General features: G+C 42.4%; 2 protein-coding genes across 2 annotated transcripts in view; one reads left to right on the top strand and one right to left on the bottom strand.

Moving 5' to 3' along the window:
- Window positions 1-27816, bottom strand: part of cUnh16orf89 (chromosome Un C16orf89 homolog) — a 302917-nt gene that overhangs the window by 41373 nt on the left and 233728 nt on the right. The gene's annotated exons all lie outside the window — the stretch shown is intronic.
- On the top strand, window positions 1135-26075 carry LOC310989960 (ras-related protein Rab-40C). Its single transcript, XM_083977159.1, has 6 exons — window positions 1135-2553; window positions 11680-11740; window positions 17581-17641; window positions 17830-17907; window positions 21147-21369; window positions 23139-26075. Exons 1-6 carry the CDS (start codon window positions 2412-2414, stop codon window positions 23411-23413), a joined length of 840 nt encoding a protein of 279 aa, XP_083833285.1. The 5' UTR covers window positions 1135-2411; the 3' UTR covers window positions 23414-26075.

A 27816-nucleotide genomic window follows, 5' to 3' on the forward strand; every position in this document is an offset into this window, starting at 1 on the left:
TGTCTGTTTTTTCTAGGTGTTTCCTCTTACCTTAAACTGAACTTAAACTTCACCTTTTCCCATATACGCAGTTGAGTCTTATGATGCTCACAACAACAGCCTGAACTGTAACCAGTCAGTTATCTCTCATCACTCACACAGAGCTTAGGAATCCAGTTGTTTACCGAAATCCGTCCGTACCAGTTCAGCTTCACTGAGATATGAATCACTTTTGTTATCCACTTTTTTCCCCATGGATGTATTTCTTTGTCCTTCTGTTTTTTTTCCTGCTTTATGGACAACAACACAGGAGCACAGGAATATACACACACGAATGAATCCGAACAAGGATAAGTGTATACAACATTAATACACAAACATACAATCATAAACACGCAGGGGGTTTAAGGGTGAGGGTTAAGTTAGTTTTAACGGCTTTTTTACTTTCACAATCACATATAGAAGAGATAAAATGTTTAACATACCAGAAAATATGGCGTCTTACCTGAAAATTTGGTTTCTTATCAAATTCAGTGTAGCCAAACAGTATGAAAAAGCAAAATAATAAAGCAAAAACAAATAAATAAATAGATGCAAGATTACATATTTAATGTCATATTACATATTTAATTCAATGTCTTTAATTAAAGACATTAAACACAGTACATATGTTGGTAGTTTTAACAGCTTTTTGTTTTGTAGACAGGAGAGAGTTGAGATTATACTGTTCAAACTCTGACTTAAACACCAAGAAATTTGTGTTTTTACATTGTGTATGTGGGATTTGGCAAAAAGTAAAATTACATGTATTAGAAAATATGCATTATTGTCCTTCTTTTGGTGTTTATGAAAGCCAATTATGACATCCTTGTAGAGTAAAGTAAAATCTGAGAAAATATTTCTTATCTGATACATAACATAACAAAACCATGGATGTTGTTTCTCTTCTCTCACCATCTGCGTGTTGTTGACAGCGACTTTGACGGACGTGTCGCTCGACCAATCAGAGCCCCGGTGTTCGTCGCCGGCGTCCAATCGCTAGAGAGGAAGGGGCGGGGCCTGGAGTAGAGTGGGCGGAGCCAAATCAACGGCAGAGTTGTGCCGATCTGTCAGCAGCGGCAGCGCAGCAGCTTCAGTCAGTGTTGTTGTGTTGTGTCGCGGTTACAGGACAGATTCAACCCGTTGAATATGATTCAATATAATGGAGAAAGATGGAAAAACCACCACGGACCGAGGGTTGTGAGTACACCTACAGAGATTTGGACTGGACGTAACATCGCCACAGCCATTTAATAACGCCACTCAACTGCGAAGAAGAGGAGGGCGGAATTTTCTGGATATTTAAAACGCAGTGAGGTTGAAGTTACAGAAATCTTTGTCCCGGACTGAAGAAAGGACGAGCGGGGGCCTGAAATCACACAGACGTCGGGCAGAAAGAAGTTGAGCTACGCTGGCTAAGTTAGCATTTAGCTTGCAGTTAAAATACCGAGTGTTTTTTCGTTGTTTTTATCCATCTGGGGAAGCAGTAATATAAAGTGGTGTCACGGTCACGGCACCGTGCGTAGTGTCTCTTAACGGATAGCAGTTTATTTATAACGTCTCTTTGGTAACGTTAGCAGCAGCAGTGATACGAGCTAAGCTAAGCTAACTGGCTAGCTCTCTCTCTCTCTCTCTGGCAGGCAGGCAGCTTCACTTGAATAGGAACAAAAAGATCAACACAATCCAGTTTTTGTTTTGTTTTTATTTTGCAGACAAAAAAAATCGTAAAATCATAATTTTTTTTACATTATAAACACCTGGTATGGTGACAATAAGCATGTTCTTCTTCTTTCCTGCAAGAGTCCTCCCGTCCGGATAGTGCTGCTTGAGTTACTTTGATTATCTATGCTTTTATCACTTACTCATAGGATTACCTTTGATTTTTTTTTGGCTTGAGTTGTGATTATACATTTTTTTTGAGCTGGCATAAGAACAGAAGTGGTTGTTTTTATTTGGTAAAGTTTTTTTTTTGTTCTTTCCCCCACACTGAGTGAGCACCACCTTTGTCCTGAACTGATTTTTTAAAAAACTTTGGCAATAAAGATGCACTGGTTTTCAGAACCACACTTTTGGCAGTCACCTTGTTTTTCAGGCAGGACATTCCTCCTGTGAGACTGTGGTGTGGGTTTTTTTTTAGTTTTTTTTTTTTTTTAGTCTGAAGCTCAACTACTTGCACACAGTTTTGAAGACTTCCAAGTACAACCAGTAAACGCAAGGACTTCACACTGGTTGGACCCCTTATTTAGTGAGTTCATGGCATAACAAACATCCTTTTTGTTTTTGGATCAAGTCAGAGGGATAAAAACACACGGGGTCAAGCGGGGAAAAGTCTACAGTTGACTCACTCACTCATCTTCAGCCTCCGTTGGGACCAGGCTCAGATGTGAGACGTCATGGGCAGTCAGGGAAGCCCGGTGAAAAGCTATGACTACCTGCTCAAGTTCCTCTTGGTCGGAGACAGCGACGTGGGCAAAGGAGAGATCCTGGACAGCCTGCAAGATGGATCAGCTGAGTCTCCATATGCTTACAGTAGCGGTGAGTCACTCACTCCAAGTCTCTGCTGATTGGGGACCTGCTGGCTCAGTTTTACCCACTTGTGATGATGACCAGCCTCTCTTCTCAGATTGTGTCATGCTTGTTCAGCAAAAAAAAAGAAAAGGAAAAAAAGCCCTGAACGTACTAGCTGTATTTCTCTGTCTGGACTGAGGAGCAGGCACAATGACCTCTCTTCACTGTCTTTAAAAACACATTCACATACACTAACACTGATAACACAGTGCATTCTCATGGAGGTGAGTCACGTCACACAGCCGTGAATGTATGTGCATTGTTGTTGACTTGGTTTATCAGTCATTTACTGAACAATGCTTTTCATGACCTCATTGACAACAACAACAAGAACAATAGTCTTTTTAGACCTACATATGATATGAGTTTCTGCTGGTATTACATAGTGTACGATACATAAACATCCTCTTCAGCAGGATGATGGTTCCTTTTTTTTTTCCAAAGCAGCTTCAGTTGTGCCCAGTTGTAAAAAAACAAAACAAAACAGGCAAAGCTGTTCACCCAACTACAGAAATATGCCTTGGTACTTGTATGTAAATACATTTCAGCTGTTTGGAGGCTGCTTAGCTATCTCTGCAAACATGCTTCACCCAGACCCTAAAGAAAGACTTTAAATTTGAATATTTATTCTGAGGCCAACACTGAATTGGATCGTAGTTTTTCTTCGTCAGCTGTGTTTGTGACTTGAGAGAGTAGGTGTGTTCAGGAACACACCGGCGCTCTTATCTCTGGGAAGGGACAGGCTGATGGAGCTGTGCCCAGTCAGATGATCCCTCCCTGGGTGGAGGAGCTCAGATCACCTGGCTCTCTTCGCTGCTATTGCTCCAGGGCCGACTGCCACTATCTGATCACAGCCTGCTGCTGCTGCAGTAAGCTGCTGGTGTATGGCTGCTGTACACACATACTCACACACTCTTATCAAAGGGAAGTCCTAGAAGAAGAGCAGGAAGAACAAAAGGGACAAATAATGAAGGCTTTTAAAGACCATATATGTGTCTTTACATCCATTTGGTACAATACACATTACTGTCAACCAAGATTTCTTTAATGCATTTCTTACATGTGTTCATTGGTATTTCACCAGTGAAGCTTGAGGGGTGGATCATAGCACAACTTTGCATCCACTGTTATACTCATGGGAGTCACTTTTCCCATTAATACGTTTTCTTATAAACAGCCATCATCTGTTTCTTTGCTTTGTAATTACTTGGCCATTTAAAAAAAAGTGCTTGAGTGCTTTGTCATAGCCATACTATTTTCCTTTGTTTCTTCACATAATTGGGGGAATGCAGTTAAAGCTGCCAAAAAAAAAAGGAAGGAACCATAAATGTCAACCAGAAAAATTCTACATATGGGAAAAGCTTAATCGCAATGGACGTGGTGCCTGCTGTTGTCCAAATTACATTACTGTTGTGTGGTTATGTTGTGCAAATCACAACAAAGGGCTATTACAGTCTTAATTCTGATGGATTACCTCAACTTTGGGCAACTTTCAAATGTTATTTCTGATGAATGTACTGGAATAAGATGTAACCAATGGAAACTAAAAGACAGGAATACACTACAGTGATCCAGCTGTAATGTAAACAGTATGGAAGATTGGTAAATAGACTTGTATGCAAACACAGGGCTACTCCCTCTGTGCTCACAGATGTAGTCAATGAATCCTGCATCACAGAAATCAAGCAGATGAGGCTGTGCAGCAGGAAAGAAAGGAACTGAGTCCATCCATTCATCACACGCACACACACGGCCTAAGTAGAGCCTCTTCTCTACTTTAAACTAGAGATCAACCAATATGGTTTTTCCAGGGCCAACACTGACACCAATTATTAGTAATCGAGGAAACTGTTAACCGATATTCATGGGTAAATCTGAAAGACATCCTTCTTGATAATTAAACAGTTTAACGCTAAACGTTGCTCTTTTTTCCCAAAATAAACTTGCTGTCAAAACTACTTAAAACACTTTCTAACGCTGCATCGAAAGGTAAAATGTCTGCTGCCGTGTTGGATCGACAAGCTATCAACAAAGTCGCTTCGGTGTGTCATCATCGTCTTGCTTCCCCCTCCCCTGTACTGTGATTGGCTCCCTAGTTGAGGGAAAATTGGGTCTATGGTTTCCAGGCTGACTTGCAGAGCGAATAGAATCGCGCGCAAGTCAGCATGGGTACACCCAGGCTAAGGGCCGATACTGATTATCGTAAAAAAATGTCGATAATCGGTCTATCCCTCTTTTAAACTATCACAAAAAGAGATGAGTGTGTGTCAGCTTCATCTGTTTGGACCCACTCACTCCATCAAACAGTCGTCCTCAGCAGAGATGCAGCTGTGGATGATCCCCCCTTTTAGTGTCCATTTAAGTTTTCAGATGATGAAGATTATCATCTCACGCCTTCAGCATCAACAGCAACCGTTATGAAAAATACACCAGTCAGCAGCAGAGTGACCCTTTTTTTTTTTCATCAGCGCTTTAGCTAATGAAATCTGCCAAAAAGGGTGATGCTGCCTGTTGGCATTTGGCAGCAGTGTGAAGACCCTCCGTCAGTCTCCCGTGTGTGTTCGCACTCGCAGACTGACATCCCCACTCGCTGGAGGCCAGACTGTTTGATTGCAGCAGTTGAATATTATGTAGAGAGGGAGTTCATCATCATTGCAAATACTTAATGACCAGAGCTAAAGAGCTGACAGGACTCTGAAGTATTGGTCTCTGTGCTGATTGTCTGTGGCTGTGATTGCACTTTTAGAGTGCGCAGCACACTGATGTGAAGCTACAAGGATTCATACATACACAATTATCATGTTCTTAAAATTAGAGCTGAGTAAATTAACTAGTCCATCCACAGGAAATAAATGGCAGCTGTTTTAATAACCTATGAATCATTTTTCAAGCAAACAAGCCAGGCCTTTTCTACTTGCAGCTACTCAAACATGAGGATCAGAGGTTTTTATGTTATTGTGAACGCAGCAGCTTTGTGTTTTGGGGCGGCTGGTTGGGCATATTAGCTGTACACCTGCAGGCATTTCTTACTGTAGATTTGCACTCAAGTTATCTGGGAGCTACAACGAGAAGTTGATCAATTGGTCAATGAAAAAACTAAACAAATCACTAACTCTTTTGATAACTTAATAATCATTAAGTACTGTGTGGTATTTTCAAGCAAAAATATCAACTATTACCTGGTTGTAGCTTCAGTTGTGAGAATCTGCTGCAGTTCTTTGTCTGGTGTGATAATAAATTAATCATATTTTTTGGAGAGTTAGAGACAAAGAAACCAGGTTTTTAAATCTAGGGATGGGCTTTTTAAAAAACCAAATGATTAATCAATTAATTGCAAAAATAACCTGCCGATTAATTGACGACTGCTGTCCATCCGTTGCTGCCCTTAGATGGAAGAGTGTTTTTGAAATTGATCGGGCATTAGTGGTGGAGGCCAGCTTCTGAAGAGTCGCTGAAAGAGGAAGCCGTCCTAATTGATGCGAGCGAGATCAAAGCCTTCAAACGGCTTCATTAAACACGGGAGGGCCGAGCTGAACGTATAGCCGAGCGCGTTCCAGCTGGGATGTTTGTGCATAAAGAAGCTCTGCTATTGATTTCCATCCTTCTGGCAAACAGAGGTCAGTGTGGAGAGATGATGGCGAATTTGCTTGTTGTGAGGATGCTGAATATTTCAGGAGGAGAGACTGAGAACCAGGACAGGAGTACAGATTTTGATTCGATGACATTGTCCTCGGGCGATGATTGAGCTCCGTGTCTAAATTGGGATGGACCGGTCTGTCGCATTTCCTCCCCCGGCGATCAGCGTTTGTGTGTTTATCGATCAGAAATCTGTGATGATGATGACAAATGCCTCGTACATTCTGCCAGTAAAAGATGTTTGTGTTGACTGAAGCTTAAACAAACTCCTAATTTATTGATTTTTTTTGTTGCTAAACTGAAAACTAGCCAACAAGCATCAGTCACAGGAGGCAGCAGCCACTGAACAAAGAAACTCCTCCAAATAGGCCTGTCACAGTTATTACATAATCGCATGATTGCTGTTATTTGAGCTGACCGCAATTATATTGCATCATCATTAAAATGGTTTCCATTCATCGGTATAAAAACGGCTGCATGAAACTAACAGATTTGTAACATTTTCTGTTTTTCACAATCTGTTTATCGCGGGGTGCTTAATTTAATATTCAATGACCGCATTTCGATGAGCATCTATTGACATTGACATTATGGATTTAGTTGCAAAGCCTAAAGACAAACAGAAATGTCATTTTTATTTATATGTCGCAATGTAAATGCCAATAAATGGCTCTCTGTGTACTATTCAACTATGTTTAGGCTTATAATATACAATAATAGTGACAGATCAGAAAAAGACAATAAATAGTTAATCACAATTATTTGTACGGCAATTAAGGTTCACGATTTTGACAGCCCTAACTTCAAAGTTACTAAAATGATTCATTGATTAACATCAGAGCTGCAGTTGTGGCCTGAGCTGCAGAACTGCTGGTGAAGTTCGCATTTAGAGAAGTCTTTTGTTAAATCCAAGGGATTAAGTACCTGACAAATTAAGCTACTTCATCTCAGTCCTCCAAATCCCATATTACCATAAAGCAGTCCTGTGCATTACTTTCTTAACATTGCCTGCAGTGGCCTTTATATATATCTCCATATTGAAGGGATGCTTATTTCTCTGCTGTATTATTTTTAACCAGCGAGCCCCCCGTGTTTGTACTTGTACTTCATAATAAATTCATTGTTTTTTCTTTCACCGCAGTCAGAATAACCAACATTGAGGGATTCCTCGGCGGGCTAATAAATGATTTCTTAGGCGATTTCATGATTTCACACCGACGGGAACGGTTTTGCATTTCACAGTTGGTTTGATGCTAGCCATCAGATAAACTCCGATCCTGGAGGAGTGAAGCCAATTAAAATGCAAAACCAGGTTGGAGGGAGGGCGCGGGGGGGACAATTTTTTTCCATGCAGCTGGCAGACAAGTGAGACTCTTAAATCTTTTTTTTTTTCATTCAGCCACACACTAACAATGGAATATTCCCCAGGGGTCGACCAGGCACGGCAGCCCATTGTTTGTCGATGGCAGCGGACTGTGGCTGTTTTGACAGAGGCATATCCATAGACAACAGTTATCGCTGGATGCAGGCCAGCTCAGAGATAACCCCCCATCACACTGGCCCGCTGGAGGAGAGGGGATTTTACAGAGTGTGTTTATGTGTATGTGTATCTGTGTGTGTGTAAGAGAGTGAGTTTGTAGGTAAATGAAAAGCTGAACCTGGTCTAATCCTCTTGAAAGATGCACAGGCCGACACACAGACTGTTCAATATTACCACAGAGCTTAGCTGGAAATGCAGTCTCACTGCTGTCAAATCAGATTTTCTGCACTTGCTTCACTTTTTCTTTCCTTCTTTTCTTTCCCCTTTTTTTTTTCTTTTCTTCCGTCTTTATACTACATTTTGTTATTTGCACCCTGGGGGACGTGATGTATTTCACATTCAGTCGTATACAACTGTGACAACATGTTCACATAAATCAGTTCTGTTTTATATACAGTATGTTCCTATATGCTGCTGCTGCTGCTACACAGTTTGCCCTGTAAGACTTAGCCCGTCTAATAGACCAGCTGCGTATTAGACCAGATTGACCACTGGTTTTATTAAGCTCTGTTAAAAGCAGTTAAAAGACTGCTGATCTTTCTCTGCCAGGATTTCTTGCTTGTGTTTTTATAATGCTCTTAGTTCGAGCCTCCGATTGCTCTTCACCTTTTTTTTTACATGCTGCAAAATATATACACTGTATTTTTGAAGCAGACAGTGATATTTTTTTTTACATTTGAAACACAAGATATATGATGAGTATGACATTTTCCAGTTGACAGATAAATGGCTTTCCGGTGCAAAACAATGTCAAGTAGAAGAAACTGTTGTTTTGTTTTTTTATGTCAGAATATATCTTTGCCAAGTCTGGACTGATATATCTTTTTACTCATCAGTTGTCCTTAGTCTTGGCTTTTATATTTGAATAACATATTCTGTATAAAGACACAGATACATGACATTTAAGAAGAAATACAGTATGATGCCTAAAATCTGCTTACATTTTCTTTTGAGTAAATCAAACACATGATGCTATAAATAGATTCTCTTCTCTGCTTTGTGCACTTGTTATTACAATAATGTCTCATCTTCAGTGCCTTTAAAACTAGTTATCGTCTTTCTCTACTACAGCTAAATATGTTCACATAGAGGAAATCTTTCTCTTACAGCTGACCTAATGTTGAACTATGTGATTATATATTATAACAGGCAGCAATATACAGTCAAAAGTAGCTGTTCTGGCTGTATTGGACCTCAGTGACAGAGTTTCATCCGCTAAATTTACCAAACGCACACACAACTGTCAGGTCAGTGTTTATATGGACTATTTTGTAACGTATTTACTAGAAAATGTACTAATAAGAGGTAATTATCTGCACCGTTGGTGTGGATTTTAGCTCCGTCGCCCACTCCCTGTCTCGCTGTGGCGCTTTGTGCTGTGACAATAACATCGTCGCTAATATTACCACTGAGCTAAATCAACGCCTCTCTGTCACACTCTCAACAAAAGCTTAAAACATTAGAAGCTTCTCACAGCTTTGAGCACGTCCAGAGAACAAAGACAAGTCAGCCGCCTCCCAGAATAGAAGCAGCAGTTTTCAGCTCAGACATCAGAGCAGCTATTGATTATCTGGGAAGTCTAAGTGAGCCCTGGCAACGAGAGGGAAGGAAGCACTTGGTACGAAGCCCTTGCGCTCGCTCCAATTCAATTAGACTAGCCTGAGCTCAGCACTTTAGCTCGGCAGCAGTTATATGTTGCCAGGAAAATTGGAAGATATTGCTAATGTTGTTAGCCAGCAGCTGCTACCTGCCAAAGGCTGATGCAGTCATGTGTGAGAGAGTCTGGGAACTGGGAAAAGGTTGATCTCTGCTCTTTTTCTGCTGCGCTGTTGTTCAAATATGACAGCGGCTGCTGCTGCTACATCTGTTTTTTTTGTCCCAGGAGGAGTCTTCAGTGTTCGTTTGGAGGCTTCTTCTTGACAGATTTCAGTTAATTTACGTCCCACAGATCGTTGGTGGTGGTGGTGGACGGTTTGTTGAGTGAAGCCAATTTTAAGCCAGTAAGGCTGAAACGATAATTATCAGTTTTGGCGGCGGATAATCAATCGATGACATGTTTGCAGTGCGCTGCAGATGTGACCTGTGCCTCAAAGTTAGATTAGAGGACATTTTTATCGTCTAATTTTTTTTTTCTGCCTGCATTTCTGACTAAATAGTAATTTTAACGCCTGCAATTATGAGTTACTGGTATTATTAATAAGTATTTTTCTAAAGCATTAGTTAAGCATTAAATACTGAATTCATCATTTATAACACATGAATTCTCATTAATATAGTTTATAAACACAGTTAAAATGTTTTACTCATCATTGATAAGCACTAACTGTATTTATAAACTACATACTAATGAGTATTCATGCGTTATAAATGAAGAATTTAGTATTTATTAATGCTTAATAGTGTGTACTTACTTATTATAAAGTGTTACTGTCTTTTGTGCTAAAAACATGTGAAAATATTAGAACAAAAACAGAAAAAAAACAAAATATAACATGCACTGTTAATGAAAGAAAAGTAAATTCTGGTGCTGATGGAGAGGGTTCGATGTCCAAAATTATTTTTTAATTTCTTGCTGTTGAGTTACTAATCAAACAATCAACTGTCAGCTCATTTTGATTTAATCGACAGGTAACATGATCATTAAATTATTAAGTTCAGATCCATAAACATCATTAAACTCCCACTAATTTACAGTAAAGCAGGGTGAGGCACATTTCGCAACATGTTCCACACAATCGCTCATAAAACTATTGAGTAACAAGATAAACATCTCATCAGCGGTGGGAAGCGCTGATTTTTTTTATTTTTTTCTACAGTGGTTCACCTGTTTGGCCTCAGGTGGCACCACAGCAGCGACCTGTTGAGCAGAGTGAGAGTGAGCGTGTTGGGACACAGAGTAAGCGGCAGAGCGACAGGTGTAGCGTGCGGTCGGACAGGTTTGTCAGAGATGAGCCAGAACAGAGCGATCTGTTACCTGCCCGAGGCGGCACGCTGGCTGTTAACCAGCGAGCAGGGGCTGCGCAACACTCATGAGAAAGTTTTATTACAGTGCACTTAAGTTCATCACAGCTGTTTCCTTCCTCGTCCTGCATTTGAGGCAGATACACAAATACTGATCTTATGCCATTACATTACAATCACCAGCTGTTTGCTGCTAATCCTGCAATTGTTGTGTGGCATCGCTCAGGTTAAACCCTTTATAAAAACATGAACAGATACGTGAATGACGCATAATCTTTCTTTTATGATCTAAATAAATACACACTTCCTGTGCTAGTTGTCCTAACACTAATGCTACCCTTTCAAATTAAAACGTTTCCATTGGCATTTTGCTATTTACTGGAGGCCACAGTAGCTTAGTCTCTGCTGCTGCACAGTGCAGCTTCCTGTGTAGGCTACTGTTTTGGCGCAGTGAAGAAGAATTGATTTCCAGGAAACCTGCTGCTGGCCAATTGTGAAACGATAAAGTTTATTAATAGATTATATGGTATTGGATTGGTGCATAATAACCTTGCATACTCACAGATACCCAAATCTATATTTTAGGCAGCACTGGAGGAATTTCCAATGCTAATATTGGTATTGGAGCAGCTGGATGGTACAGAGTTAGACGGGGACTGTGTTCACGGTACAGCAACGGTCTGACTGAAGCCTATAATTGTTGCTCTCAGTGAAAACAAATTGAGTAAAGAAAATAATCTCTATAAATACACTGCTGTCACTTTTTTAAAAGCTGGTCCCACTCCTCTGGTTTTTGCTGTGGGTAAATCTACACTTTGCTGATGATGAGTCATCCTGTCCTGTCGAGCACCGGCTTGTCTCTGACTGCTGCGTTATAAACTTGATTGATGTTGACCTTCCTGATGCATCCAATTGTCTAATGCCTAACTCCCCCCTCTCTCTCTTTCTCTCTCCAGGTATCGACTATAAAACCACCACCATTCTTCTGGACGGGAGGAGAGTGAAGCTGGAGCTTTGGTGAGCACACGTCCCCCCTGCATGAATGAATTACCTGTCATGTCTGTGCAAAAAGTGAGAATGACTGCTGCTCTTTTCCTGGCGCCCGGTCATAAATCCCCTCGGTGCAGACTGCAGACCTCCCATTCTCACATCTGGAGGTGTTAAACTGTGAAGAGGTTTCATTTTTATCCACCCACTATTTTTAACATACAACCCCAAGGTGTCTCTTTCTCAAACATGATATAACGAGGATAGGACTGAACAATAATACTGTGATTAATTGTTCAGCCTTAAATGGAGGAATTAGTTTAATTTGTAGCGCTCACAGCATTGACAAATGATTTTTGAGCAATAGAGCATTTACTCATGTCGCGTCCTGTTGCGCAGGCGTCACTGACAACTGTTTTCTCCACTCGGTCGTTCCAAAGAAAAACAATCACAGAGTCGGTGGATTATGGGCAGTGACCAGGAAGTTTACTAAATGTCACGGTTTTCGCAATTCACACTTTTCTCACACTCACCAACCTGTTTATGACGCAAACTGGACCTTCTTAGTGTGATAAACCATAACTGGAACCGTCAATTCCTTTTGTTGGTGTTAGTCTCTCTACCTTTAAAGTGGAACTATGCAGGATTTTTATCTTAACTCTGCTACATTTTTACCTTAATTAAACAGCTTTGGAGTAATTGTGAAGGTTAAATAAATAACTTGTAACTTGTTACAAGGAGAATAGAGGCTCTCTGCCTTCCATCGAGTGTCTCTTGCAAGATCAGAGCCGCTGCCCTGGTGTCCCAGCTCTTGTCTTTGCAGCACCGTGAACCAAACGCGCCCCGTAATCTCTTGTTTATGATGGATAAGACTACAAAAATATACATGTTGTAACATTGTATATGATATATAACCTTATCTACTGCTCTATTTATTGATTTCTTGCCGGCTTCGTTGTAAACAAATGCACATGGCCAAGAGGAGGGTTGGCAAAACAGAGGAAACTGACTGGACCTGCATAGTTCTCCTTTAAAATGTACTGTAGGTTCATTTAAAAACTCCAGTATAAGCAGGAAATTTTTGCTCATATTTTCATTTTCAGCTTTGACCGACACGTCTTCACCTCAGCTCACACTGTTTCTTTTCTTGTCTTCCTGTCTTTGTATATTATGGTCTCGCCACATCTGCACTTTGCCTCATGTTCCTTCTGAAAACATCTTTTGAAAATGAGCGCTGGACCATCTCATGCTGCGTAACCGAACCAAAAACCTTTTTTTCATATGCACAAAACATCATTTTAAATTCTAGCAGAGATCTCAAAGTTTCCAAGGATACGAGATATGTCAGGCTTCTGGGGGAAATGTGTATAAAACGATGCATAATACATCTTGAATATTTGTGTTTGATGCAGCATCTTGGATCTACATATGTGACTCAGAGTGAACATCATAGAGCTTCAGTAAAGAGCTGGAGCGACATGATACAGAATATATGGGATTCTGTCAGACAGTGTGAACGAGGGAGTAAAAAGGAGAATACTATATGTCATGGGTTTATTATTAATACTCATCGCATTAAGGGAAAGAGGCAAAACAGACACATGCATAGAGCAAAGCATAAAAATACAGCACAAGGAAGGTTTATATAGAGAATGCATATTTGCAGAAAGACACAGATGATGAGGATGCTCTGCAAAACTATAGAATAATTGTAAATAATCAAATCATTCACTTTCCAGTGGTATAGAGAAGATTCCTCAGACACATCAGACAAAATCACACCCAGTTGCAAGATGCACATACTTCCCCTGACAGGTTTTTACATTTACATGCCTTGCAAATACTCGTGCATCGGTGGAGATGCAGCAGATGTGTGTGTAATTGTCAGTTAAGACACACTGCAGCGCTGCTAAGGCGAGGCCCGCCTGTTTGGTGGAAGTAGGCCAAGGAATTCAGCTCCTCGGGGGAGAACCAACGCCTCATCCTCCCCGCGGAGAGGAGAGTTTAAAGGCAGCCCTGTGATGCAGAACTGTCTTTATTTTTGCTGCCTCAGTCTTTTCTTCCTCTCCTCCTCACCCCGATCTACATCTCATCTTTTCCTCTCACTCACACACACTCTTTTTCCCCCCTTCTCTTCGACTTGTCCCATCTCATGACTCACTCAGAGACAAAGGCGTCAAAACTGAACCGTCCACCAGTAATAAATGTCTCAGTCAGCCTAAGTATCTAAAACCTGACTTCTCTTTATTCCTCTGATCCTCGGAGCTCCACTGTGTGTGTGTGTGTGTGTGTGTGTGTGTGTGTGACAGTGAGTCACACACTACACGTGTCCCTTCATCACCACGAACACACACACACTTGTAGTTTATTTTGACTCAGTCCCACTCACACTGTCCTCCCGCCTCAAATACTCGACTAAAACAACATACATGGATTCATCCGCTGCTGAAAATAGTACCCAACAAAAACACTGTTTCCTTCTGTTTGACTTACAAGAACAGGACAAGTAGAGGCTGGAAGCGAAACTGGAATATGGACGTTCAATGGTTGTTTTGATGGCAAGATAAAGCAGTGGAAATATTCAAAATAAAGCCCACACACACACTCACACACACACACAAGTGGCTCGAACATGTTTTTTTCCGGCGCCGTCCACAGCAGAGCATCACTCAGCTTCTGTGCAGGCACTCCTGGCTGCTTCTCTAAACTGAAAGAGCGTTGACCTGAATCTACTGCAGCTAATAGACTCAGCGTGGATAAACTACCTCACACAGCCGCATGTCCAATAACCCAGACCGTCACTTAAAACCCTGAGACCACCAGCGCTGTGTTGCTTCTCATTTCTTCAGCACACAGGGGACCAGGGACCGAAAAAAAGAAAAGAAAACATATATGCGGCTCTGAGCTGCTGCTTATCTTTAAAGCGATAGTTCAACATTTTTAGAAAATTGGCCCATTGCCATAATCGCTATAGTCATAGCAGTAGGTTCATTACCTTTAATTGTCAGTGCAAGCTATTTTTAGAACGGCGGAGCAGAGCCGTGAGCTGCTCAGAGCTACGCTACGGAGGCTAATGGGATTTCTTGGTTTCCCTCATCAAACTCATCAAATACACAATCCAACAACTGCAAAAACGCTCTGGTGGACAAGTTGTGACCTGCACATTCACCACGCTATGAGATAATAACAGAACGTTACAAGACAGAGTTGTTTTAGAGGTAAATTCATGCAAAACCGCTGATGCGTGTTGCCTTCAGGGACAGTTTTTCAGCAAGCAGACTCTCTCTAATGTTCCATTATCTCATAATGTGGTGAATGTGCAGGTCACAACTTGTCAATGAGAGCGTTTTGGAGTTGTTCGATTGTGTATTTGATGAGTTTGATGAGAGAAACCAAGAAATCCCATTAGCCTCCGTAGCGTAGCTCTGAACAGCTCGCGGCTCTGCTCCGCCGTTCTAAAAACAGCTTACACTGACAAATAAAGGTAACAAACCTACTGTTATGACTATAGGGATTATGGCAATGGGCCAATTTGCCAAAATGTTCAACTATCCCTTGAAGGTTTTAGTTTTGACCTTGTGATGAGTTTAATCAGCAGCTTCTCATGTTTCATTCAGCTCCGATTGTTTGTTAAATTCTCAGAAACATGTGAGAGCCTCCTCACATCATCCATAATGTCCAGCCGCTGCCTGGGGGCTTCTTCACACCATGTCCTCGTGATTGCCTCCTCAGTCGCAGCAAACAACTTAAACAAGTTATTAGTCCTCGTGCTGTGTGTTTTTCCATGTTGTGTAACCTTTATATAGATCACATCGTGGGTCTTTGTTTGTGAGCAGGTGATGGGAACGAAATGAAACTATACAGTCATCAAGCTGTCACCAGACTTAGACTTATTGGTTTTCTGATTTCACCTCTTAATTAAACCGCAGATATTCACCTGTCAGCTTTATACAACGTCAATAAGACCAGTGAATTCTTTAATAGCCATTTGTAAAGACAGCGCTTCACCTGCCCGAAGAAGCGTAAACATTTCATTAGCAGGAGGACGTCATGTCTGACTACATGAACCGCTCCCACGTGGGACTGGATGAACACACCCTGTACTGGGCTGTCACCAGTGTTTTTTTCTTTATTTTCACATTGGAAAAACATGTCATATATTTCCTCTAAAAACCACCAAAAATAGTTTTGACAATGAAGCGTCAGTGAGGCAAAAACAGGCGGTGAAGCTGTGCAGGCTTTTTGTATTCGTAACATCTATTTTAAAACAGCTGTTCACAAGGGTTCGGGAGCTTTGAGAGGTCACATCATTATTTAAACGCTCTCCTTTGATCGCTGATTTGTCAGACTCAATTAAACCTCAGTTATTCTCTTTGTGAACGCTGAAATCACAAGAAGAAGACTTAACAAAGCCGAGGATGTGTGTTAGCATGACTGATTAATAGAATTCATAAAACAGGATTTTATACATAAGAAACATTAAAAACAGTTTAGGACAGTACATCTATTTTACATTTATTTACTGTTACAGCTTTAAGATGTTTCAATATTCAGAATCCAGAGTTTTGGAAGTTTTTTTTTAACAGCAGCACTGTTGGCTATATTATTAGCTTAAAGGGATACTTCACCCAAAATCAGTAATTCACCAATTTTCTACTCACCGTCATGCCAAGGAAGGGTTTGGAGAACTTTTGGAGTTCCAGGGGGGGTCCGGCTGGCAACTGATTTTCATATAATGGCGGCGGATAGAGCTCACTTTTGAAGCGTCCAAAACACACACTATGACACATCCAGATACCTCCATACTGCTCGTCTGTACTGACCCAAGTGTCCTGAAGCCGCGATAAAAATGTATTTGATCTCTATTTTTAGCCTTGTTGTAGCAAGATGTTCTTCCGTATTTACAGCGACGAACAAACATCTCGCAGCAAATCTCACGCATCTTGCGCCGCCACTGGGAGCTACTACTACAGGATAAAAACAGAGATCAAATTAATTTTTTCCCAACAACTTTTTCATGTTGCAGCTTCAGGACACTTGGGTCAGTACAGACGAGCAGTATGGAGGTATCTGGATGTTTCATAGTGTGTGTTTTGGACGATTCAAAAGTGAACTCTATCCGCCACCATTATATGAAAATCCGTTGCCAGCCGGACCCCCCCCTGGAACTCCAAAAGCGTTTTGATAACTCCAAAAGTTCTCTGAACCCTTCCTTGGCATGACGGTGAGTAGAAAATTGGTGAAGTATCCCTTTAACTGAGCTGAAACTCAATACCTACATTTATCCTCTGGCTCTCTGTTAGTGCGGTTTGTTGCCATATTGTTTTTATTACCAGCACACAGTGATTTCTATTAGCCCATCATCCACCTGTCGGATCCTTAGGAAGGAAGAAGGAAAAAGGACTCGTCTAAAGGATCCTCGTCCCGCCGCTGTGACATAGTTGGTCTTCGAATATAGAAGACTCCAGAGGATTGAGAGAGACGCAGCTTTTGTTTGTCCAGACACAGAAATCTACGCCTCCATATTTTCGTCTCTAAAAACTTCCCCACAGGAATGCTACTACAAGAATACTGTCACGAGTGTGAATTACATGTTTTCACATCATCACCGCTGGAACCTGCGGTGCTCAGCTTGGAGAGCCGTCGACGCCTCTGAGCCAACGCATAAAAACTCTGAGCTCGTTGTCTGGCGCTTCTGAAACTGAATATGTGACTTTTGGGTGAATGTCAGGCCCTGTGTTTTCTGCTGGAGGCTGAAACCTGATTCTCTTTTTAGCTGTCGAGTCCAAAGAAAGTTTAATTTCCTGCTTACTGTTGCAAATTTGAAACGAATATTAATCCTTCTTTGTTCTCTTTCTAATCCTCTGCAGGGACACCTCGGGACAGGGGAGGTTCTGCACCATCTTTCGCTCTTATTCCCGCGGGGCTCAGGTGAGAAAACAGATGAATGAGTAGGAAAGAAATGTTGGAAGTTCACGACTGGGGACATGTTTGTTGACTGTAATCGTCAAAAAGCAAATTTTATAGCACAGAAAAACACGAGGAAACGGCTGTTCCACCTCGACACCGACGCTCACTGTTCTGGCTTCGCTTGTCCCTCTCTCTCCCTCTTTCTCTAGGGGATCCTGCTGGTGTATGACATCACCAACCGGTGGTCGTTTGACGGCATCGACAGGTGGATCAGGGAGATTGACGAGGTGAGTCTAAGAGATGCTGTGCCGAGGTTTTATGAATATTGGCTGAGACGACACGGACACAGAACAGTAGAGGAGGTGATGGAGACGGGTGACGCTGTCAGAGGAGGAAAAGGAGTTTAAGAACTAAGAACGCAAGTTTTACTTTGTCTGACAGTGACGTTTGAACAAAGACTTTTATTTATCACAGATTACATTACACAGCTGACATCAATTTTTTGGTTCACAGTTATTATCAAGAAAAAAAAAACATATCATAGCATATCAAAACAAAGCTTTTACAGTACTATGAATGTGTAATGTTAAAAAAAGGGCTGAAAACAAAAGCTGAGACAATGCAATTCCCAAACTGCAGTTGATGTGAGTCAGCGCAGTGTGCAAAAATATATATTTTTAAGAAAGAAACAAAACTAACTAAAGACAGAAACAAAAAGTGGGACGACAGAATGAAAGAGGGATTTATGGGCTAGTAACAACAGGTTACTAAATTTTGAAATATGTTAGTTCAATCCTTTTCAAACCAAGTAAAAACAAGTGATTCAAGTGTGGAGTGACTGAATGAACACTACGACACAGTGAAGTGTCAGTAATAATATTGAGTTTATATCAAAATAAAACATATAAAGAAGAAATAGGATGAAGCAGTGGAAGACAAGCACCTGACTGAATCTGATGTTTTAATCCCAGCCAAAGCTGCTCTGTGCAGTCATCAGAGGGCTGGATTATATCTTGCAGGATTTTGTTGTTTAACTTCTGGGACGTTGAATTCCTTCATGTCTGTCGTCATTAGTTTCTTTTTTTTCCTACTTTCTACTTAATTTTCTCTGAATTTGTTCCGACTCTAGTAGAGCACAGCCACAGTTCAGCTGGAGTTTTTTAATCATCCCACAGAGATCAGTGAAACATAATTATGTCTTAATTTTTTTTTCTCTCTCAAACTGAAGCAAACTGTCTCCACGATGGGACAAAGGGTCAATAGAAGCGAAGTGAATCACTTAAGACAACCTGATTGTGTGTGTCTGAGTGTGTGCAGGCTACTCACAACATGTTCTTCCTGCTGACTTAGAAACAGGGAGGATGTCCGCTGTGTGTGAGTGTGTGTGTGTCTGTGTGTGAGTGTGTGTGTGATATTTTTGTCCTGTGGAATGTATGTTTCAGTTTGGTCTTTCCTGCTCCACCTCCACAGACGTGCTGTTGTTGGCCACTTCTTTAAGGACACACACATGTGAGGTGGAGATGGTCGAGGAGGGAGGAAACGTCTCTGGATGATAAAAGCTAAATGATGCGTAGAGAAGATAAAAATAAAGAAAAAAAAGAAGGGTCGGACCATGTGCAGATGTTTACTGTTTACTCAGTGACCAGTGATTCAGAGTGAGGCTGCAAATGAGGACGATTTAAAGAGGAACTATGCTACGTTTTTATCTTAAACAGCTTCAGAGTAATTGTGATGGTTAAATAAATTACTTGTAACTTGTTACAGGGAGAATGGAGGCCGTTAGTCATAGCAGTAGGTTCGTTACCTTTATTTGTCGGTGCAAGCTGTTTTTAGAACGGCGGAGCAGAGCCGTGAGCTGCTCAGAGCTACGCTACGGAGGCTAATGGGATTTCTTGGTTTCCCTCATCAAACTCATCAAATACACAATCCATCAACTCCAAAACGCTCTGGTGGACAAGTTGTGACCTGCACATTCACCACGCTATGAGATAATAACAGAACGTTATGAGACAGAGTTGTTTTAGAGTTGTAAATGCAGAGACTGCTTGCTGAAAAACTGCCCCCGACATGAACGCGCATCAGCGGTTTTTTATGAATTTACCTCTAAAACAACTCTGTCTGGTAACGTTCTGTTATTATCTCATAGCGTGGTGAATGTGCAGGTCACAACTTGTCCACCAGAGCATTTTAGTTTGATGAGGGAAACCAAGAAATCCCATGAGCCTCCGTAGCGTAGCTCTGAGCAGCTCTCGGCTCTGCTCCGCCGTTCTAAAAATAGCTTGCACCGACAATTAAAGGTAACAAACCTACTGCTATGACTATAGGGATTATGGCAATGGGCCAATTTGCCAAAATGTTGAACTATCCTTTTAATGCGCTTGAGGTGGAAATTAAATCAGGATGTTAAGGGTTAATATTTGGGGGAGAAAAGGCAACACAGATTTTCCAGAATGTGCCAACTAATTCACCCTGGCATCGTCCCCGGGTCTTGAGCCGTGCTGTGGTGCTCCTCAACCCACTTAGACTGAGGGTGAGCATCGCACGGCCCGACCCTCTCCTCTCCTAGGAGCTCTGAGGGTTCGGGAATGTGGCGAGTTGGAGCCAACACCAGGGGCTCTGTGCTTTAATGATAGTTTAATGATGAATCACAGATGTAAATGGTTCAACATTTTGGTGTTTTTTTATTTTTGTATTTAAAAAACTGAGAGGTTCTTCTGGGAGAACGGGAGCCTCGCAAAGCGCAAACACAGTAAAACGCAGCTGGCTTCATGTTTTCATCACATTGTGTTATGTGATGTGTGATTGTTCATTTTCATACGAAGCCAAATTCAACCACAACTTCACCATCTGTGTGTGACCACTTTCCCCAGTTTCCCATCAGGGTTGTTTTCTTTTATAAAAAACCCCAACTTTACTGTGGGAAGCCGGGCCCCTCGTCCGCAGTAATCTGCAAGCTCAGATTTTCCGGACAGAGCGTTGAGAAGTCTCTGTAACATGACGGAGCCTCTGCGGTGAATGTTAGACGCATCAGGCAGTTTGAACTTGCTGCTGCTGCTGCTGCTGTTTCCATCACCGTCACCACCACCGCCGCTGCTGCAGCTGCTGCTCCCTCTCTCTCTCTCTGCCTGTTGCTGAGCATGGAGAGGCAACGGGGAGGAAACTCTGAGTGGTGACAGTCAGGAGGAGGAGGAGGAGGAGGAGGAGGAGGGGAGGAGGAGGTCGGCCCCTCGCTGCCGTCATGACTCATTCAGTTTGTCAGAACAGATGTGGGTGAATTAGAGAGACCTGAGCCAGATTGGCAGGAGCAGAGATGTGCCACTGCCACAAGGGTGTTGAATTAATAACAAGCTCTCGCTGTTCACTTTGTATGAATGCAGCGTCTCTCAGTCACTCTGTCTGTCGCTTTTAAAGCTCCATGTTTTAGACTTTTCCTGTGTTTTTTTGTGTGTTTTTTTCCACTTTTTGAAGTGTTGATAGTTGGTACAGCCGTGACTGACTACGTCCTGTGGTGTGTCTTTTCCCCCAGCATGCGCCAGGCGTGCCGCGAATCCTCGTCGGCAACCGGCTACATCTGGCCTTCAAGCGGCAAGTTCCCACCGAGCAGGCGAGGGCGTACGCGGAGAAGAACGGCATGACGTTCTTCGAGGTCAGCCCGCTGTGCAACTTCAATGTCATCGAGTCCTTCACGGAGCTGTCGCGCATCGTCCTGATGAGACACGGCATGGAGAAGTTCTGGAGGCCCAACAGAGGTGAGTGGACCCGGGGGAGGAGGAGGCCAGAACAGCTCCTGGAACAATATGTGGAGCAGCTGCTGCGATTATAGAAGTGAGCATAAACAAATGAAGGCCAGATTAAAGAAAAAAAAACACAGAAAAACAGCTCAGATGTCCTTTTCCACAGCGCTACTGTCACTCTGCGCTCTGCTCTTCTCCTTTTTCACAGAAAAGCTGTTTTTTGTTTGTTTTGTTTTTATAATTCATTGCAGTTTGCCATCTTCCCTTTTTGGCAGCGAGCTACAGCTAATGAAGCTCAGCATGTGAAGCACTTTTTTACAATAAAGGTTACTCATACAGGAAACACTGCGAGACATGAAAACTCTGCAGGGACTGTTGAGAGTCATTAATGGAAGCGTAATAACAAGAATAAAGGCCAAGTAAGTGCAAAAGGCAAAACAGTCTGCGTGAGACCGGATCTGTCCTTGGTCTAAGGACGGAGGGCAACTCCACATCCGATGAGGGAAGTGTGGTGCGTTCATGAACCAGGGCACAGGGGCAATTATTTAAGTGAGTGCAGGCCCCAATTTGCGGTCGTCTGTTAAAGCAACTGCACACGGCGCTGTTTATAATATAATTTAGTGCGCTGATTAAATTAGAGTTTAATTGGATTAACTCTACTCCTCTGGATTTCCAGTCATCCTGCGGGCACCGGAATAAGTCTGTGCAGGAATTAAAACGTACTGAGGGTTTTACGGAGAAAAGCAGGTGGAGGTGAAGTCCTGTGCACATCCTCAGATAATTAAGTGTCAACACACAGACTCAGGTTTACTGTGTAGTCACTTCACTGGTGCTGGTGACCGTGGAGACAGCAGAGGGATCAGGTCGAGGTCTGACTAATGAACTGAGTCTGTGGCTGATTCTCAACTGAAAACACCTCAGATATACTCAGTTGTTTCATTTTTACAGCTCTAATGATTGTTAGGTCGACAGCCACGTGAAAAAATTAGGACACCCCATTTGGTTTTTACGCCACTTTCACGAAAACTTTTCGTTGACAACCCTTTATTCCGTGATTAATTTGAGAATGTAAATTTAATAAGTACTGACAACAAAAATTAAAACGAAATCTGTGTGCATTTTGAACTGACGAAAAAGCAGGCGCTGGCCGGCCGGACAATCTGGATCACAACCATCCTCAATGACTTGAGGATGGTGATGACTTTAGTTTTCCTTTTTAACCAATTAATTATCTTAAATCAAATTCAAACTCTCAGTCAGGTCTCTGCTCTCCCCCACTGAGAAACACCGGCGCATCGTGCTGCACCGAGACACAGGCAGTACACTGTTGTGGGACGATTAATCAGTGCATTTTTGCCGCCTACGAGAAGTCCTGTCTCAAAATAATACACCAGTTCAAGAGTATGGTCTAAAGTAAAAATTTTACAATGCATCAGCTGCTCTGAGAAAAAGTTTTTCTTATCTGGAACTTATGTGCAGGTCACAACTTGTCCATGAGAGCGTTTTGGAGTTGTTGGATTGTGTATTTGATGAGTTTGATGAGGGAAACCAAGAAATCCCATGAGCCTCCGTAGCGTAGCTCTGAGCAGCTCACGGCTCTGCTCCGCTGTTCTAAAAATAGCTTGCACCGATAATTAAAGGTAACGAACCTACTGCTAAAACTATAGGGATTATGGCAATGGGCCAATTTGCCAAAATGTTGAAATATTCCTTTAAGTTATATTACTTGAATCCCCCAGTACTGTTAAAATTGATATTAAATATCCAAATGTGTCTGTCCTCAGTCTTCAGCCTGCAGGACCTCTGCTGCAGAGCCATCGTGTCGTGCACGCCGGTCCACCTCATCGACAAGCTGCCGCTGCCGGTCGCCATCAAGTCGCACCTCAAGTCCTTCTCCATGGCCAACGGCATGAACGCCGTCATGATGCACGGACGCTCCTACTCGCTGGCCAACCCGGCCGGCGGCTCCAAGGGCAACAGCCTGAAGCGCTCCAAGTCCATCCGTCCGCCGCAGAGCCCTCCACAGAACTGCACCCGCAACAACTGTAAGATCTCCTAATGGCCGGCGGCCGCCACGAGGGGCCGGCGGCGACCGACGACGGACGGCTGGGATCGGGAGAGAAGGCGTGTACAGGATGTTGTTAGTCGGACGGGGGAAGAAGAAGAAGAGAGCACATCCCTGAACCTGAAGAGCTGAAGAGCAGAGATGACGGATAAAGGGATGAACGAGCGCTACCTCCGCACCTTCACGAGACCACGGCAAAAAAAAGGTGCGAAGAACTTTTCCGGCTGGCGAAGCTCGAATGAAGCCTCAGGATGTCAGAGGAGGACGACTACAGACTTTCTGGTCTCTGCCGACCCGATTCTCACTATATCCAACTGCTAATGCGTGAGGAGAGACTCCAGCTTCACTTCTGTTTGCCAGAGTGTCAACTACATGTACAGAAATCCCTCACAACTCGTTATTTAGTTACTCTACAACTTGATGCACGCCACTCGTCTGTGTCTGTGCATCACAGACATCACCTCAAGGTTTATTCTTCACTCTTATGTTGCACATTTATTTCTTCTTGCTTCTGTCAGTTTCTGTCCACACACCTCTTGTTTTATTTGCTATTTTATTGACCAATAAGCTAATGATCAAGAAACACTAGTAACCAGTCAGTCCTTTTATCAGACCTTTTATTGATCATTGTTTACCTGCAGCTGGACGTTAACAGCTGCGTTTGAACACTTTCTTTGTGCTTTTTGGAAGTGAAAAATGTTTTATTTGCTCTATGACACTTGCTGAAGTGAAATCTTGGCGACAAGATGAGTTGAAGGTTCCCATCCGGTCTTCAGACACACGACCTGAACCAGGTCTCAGATCCAGACTCGTTGTGTCTCTTCAGTCTAAAGTCAAGTCGAACTTTTCCTGCCACAGGTTTTTGAATCCGTATAAACAAAAGAGCCAGAAAAAGTCCAACAAGAGACCAGGTTTAGATTTTATTAGTGTGGTTGACGGAGTAGCCTGCTGTGACAGGGATGCTTGTTGCTATGGATACCATTCACTGCAACTTTTTATTTTTTTTAAAAAGTGGCCTATTTATCATCTTTCCATCTTTTATGAACTTAATTTTTAACTCGATGCCAGTTGAAGTTGGGTTTTTTTTTCTTCTTTTTTTTTTCTCAACAAAGTAAAACTAGAACTTGAACAAAATGAACCCAGTTAGAGAAACAAACAGTGCGTCAGTCAGTCAGTCAGACTCTCCTCGCTCCCTCTGAAGATGTAAATCTTTAAAAACATCGCACAAATGTAAATAATAGACACGACTATCTAGGTTTGGGTCACAACTTTTCCGCACAGTGTCATTGTCCATGTTTGGAAACTGTCAGTCTTTTCTTTTTGACCCAAATAGCTTCTGGGAGTTACAGTCTGGAGATGAAACGTCTCTCCTTCTTCCTCCTCTTTTCTTCCTCCTCTTTCTCTTTCCTCCCTGTCGAGTGTTTACAGACTCCTGCTGCTCATGTTTTCAATTTTCACGCCACACCTGTCGTGTCACGCCTGTTATGTGCAGAAACAACACGTCTCTGCTTCTCTTGTGTTTGTCACCAAACACATGTACACAACACGTGCAGCTGAGAGAGACAGAGAGACGGTTTTCACATCAGTAGGAACTGATTTTTTGTGTTCGTATCATAAAACCAAACCAGGAGACGAGAGACAAATATTGTCGTGAGGAAAAAGTCGTTTTTTCTTTTTACACCTCGCTGCGAGCATCCGTCCATCTCTCCATCCCCGTCTCAGGAACATCTGAAGGGGATTTCATCACATCTGATCAAGGGTCACTAATTATTTATGACACAAATTTAGCACAAATGTCAAACAGAACAACATGAAACAGTGATGACATTTTACATTTAGAAAGTCAAATGTCAACAGTGTCATCTTAATGTTTTGTAAAAACACCTCTGGCCATTACTCAGGAAGTAAGACAGTGTTGACTGGTTGGTGGAAGACAGTATTTTAGTTTTTATTTATTTTATTTAAGAGGAAACGGTAGAGAGGATCTAACGTGTTTTTGATTTGCAGGAAAGAAAATGTTTGAGTTATTCTTTATTTTATTTTTTTAACAAATGATCAAAACCAAAATCAGCAGTGTTAGTGCAGGTTTCAGTTCTTTGAGAGCTCCAATGTGTAGTTTCATAAAGTCTCAGCTACTCGGCTCGCTGTGGTTTCTATCAAACAAACAGGAAGAAATATAAACAGCAGTTGTTTGGGACTATTTTCAGCAGCGGATTAATCTATATTTGGTGTTGTAGTGAGTGTCTGGGACAGCTGAACAGTGTGCGAGTGTCTAAATAAACTACACGATATGTTATACTTTAGATAAATGCTCAATATAGAGACAAACATTGTTTTTTTTTAGGATATCACCAGACTTATTCTTTAAGTAACATAATTTGGTGATCACGACTCACGAGACGACTATAAAAAGGCCTAGAAACGATGAGACAGCAGCAGGTTCTTGTAAATATAGCTCAGCAGCGTGGAAACACACACACACACACACACACACACCTGGTGGTGTTTCTCTGACCGGCTGCTTGGCCCAGCAGACCGGTGATCAGACCGAACCAACCGGTCGCGTCGTGTCGACATCAGCTCCAGCACGTGAACTCTTCCGAGTCGCTGGCTTTTTAACCAGCGCCTGGATCTCCCACGGGATTGAATGCAGCATGCCCCCACCTCCTCTCCTCTCCTCTCCTCTCCTCTCCCCTCCCTCTGATCTGCTCCACCGCCTCCGCATGCTGTCCCATGATTCATAGCTGCTGAATAATACATGCTCTTTTCATAGATCTCTGGAGGGCTTCATCAGTACGCTACGGCTCTGTCTCTTCTCGCTGCTCTTTCATCGGCCCGTAGGAACCTGTTTTCTCCTCAGCATCTGTTTCCTTCCCCGTTTTTTCCTCCTGGATGTGGACGACACTGCGGCTCCGATAAGCTGTAGGTTTTGTTTTGCTTAGTTTTTTTTTAGCCTAAACCGGTTTTTGCACCACGTTTTGCTTTTTTTTTCTTTCCCCTCCCTCCCTTCAGGTGTTCAGTGGCGCAGCCCCTCCTGCTGCACTCAGCTCAGTGTTTGTGTTTGTCTCGGTGTGTTGGTGTCCTCTCCAGTTTGTCCTCCTCCCTCCTCCTCTCTGTCTCTTCTCTCTGTCCCACCTCAGGGACTCGTCTCAGCATCCAGACTTTGACTCTCAGTGAATCCTCCTCGCTTTAGGGAAGATTTCCCCTGATCCACAGTCAGATTTCTGTAGCGTTAAAGAACAAAATCCAAGTTTTTAAACTTACTTAACCTCCTTTTTTGATAGTGACCCTTCAGATCAAAGTCGTGTCTGCCAGCGCCACCGTCAGGACAAACTTCATTCTTACACGTTCAGCTCCATCATCGCTGACTGGGCTCCAACAGCAGCTAAAACATCACTGTGTTGTTTGTTCCAGTCAGCAGCCATTTTGTTTTTGTGCAGCTGAATGTGTTTTTTCCTTCCTCTCTTCCAGTCACCCACCACACGTTTCCATTCATTCATTCATTCATTCATTCATGTGTGGAGACTTGAAACTCCCTGAAGTTATAGTTAAAGTCTATTGAACTGAAAATATGTCCGGGTGGATTTGCGTTTAAAAGCAGCGTAGACTGGAAGTCGGTCTGAACTGAAAACTACGCAGAAATAACACACAAACACACAATGACAGCTTGGTGGTTGGTGGGTGATTTAAACCTGTGGTTCCCAATATTTTTGGCTTGTGACGGTTTAAATTGAAGCCTGACATGCTTCATTTTCCAGTATTTCACAAGGAGAAAGAAGAAAACAACCCAAATCCCAGAAAAGTTGTTATTTTTCCTCACCCATCCCTTTAATCATCTTTTTGACCCCTGGGAACCCAACAAGGGCGCCAATCCCCTGTTTAGGAGCCCCCTAAACTAAAGAAATCTGATGCCTGTTAAAATAAACAGAAACCAGAAACACATCATACACATGTTAGCTCCACATGGTTCAGAGAAAAAAATATTTTAATCCCATATGACGCCGGTTTTGGTTCTGAAAATGAAACTGACCAGACCACTTTAGCTGCGGCTTCAGTCCCCGAGTTATAGGATAAGAAGGAGATTTAGAAACACACACATACATACGCATACAGGATGGTTGTGTGTGTTTGTTTCCTCAGCATCAGTGTTTCAGGAAAAGAAGGAGCGACTCTGGAAAGTGAGCGGTAAAGGAATTTAACTCAAGCTTGTTGCCAAGATTTTTTAGAAGAGGTTTCCCGCTCTGTGATGGCAAATTCATTTATAGCGTATTAAGCCTCACTGGGTGTGACGGTATTGTTTTGTGTTGTGTTTGTACATCCAGCCCCCGTTGTGTTGTGTTACGTGACAACACAACTGTCTTTCCTCAAGGTTTTGGTTCTGCGTCTTCCTCTGTTTT

This window comes from Trachurus trachurus, assembly GCF_905171665.1.
Source record: "Trachurus trachurus genome assembly, chromosome: 8".
In the NCBI taxonomy this organism is placed as follows: Eukaryota; Metazoa; Chordata; class Actinopteri; order Carangiformes; family Carangidae; genus Trachurus; species Trachurus trachurus.

Coding starts and splice junctions, on each gene's coding strand:
- LOC310989960 (XM_083977159.1), top strand. CDS start 2,412: ATGGGCAGTCAGGGAAGCCCGGTGAAAAGCTATGACTACCTGCTCAAG. Junction 2,554..11,679: donor TCCATATGCTTACAGTAGCG/GTGAGTCACTCA, acceptor TTCTCTCTCCAG/GTATCGACTATAAAACCACC. Junction 11,741..17,580: donor AGAGTGAAGCTGGAGCTTTG/GTGAGCACACGT, acceptor AATCCTCTGCAG/GGACACCTCGGGACAGGGGA.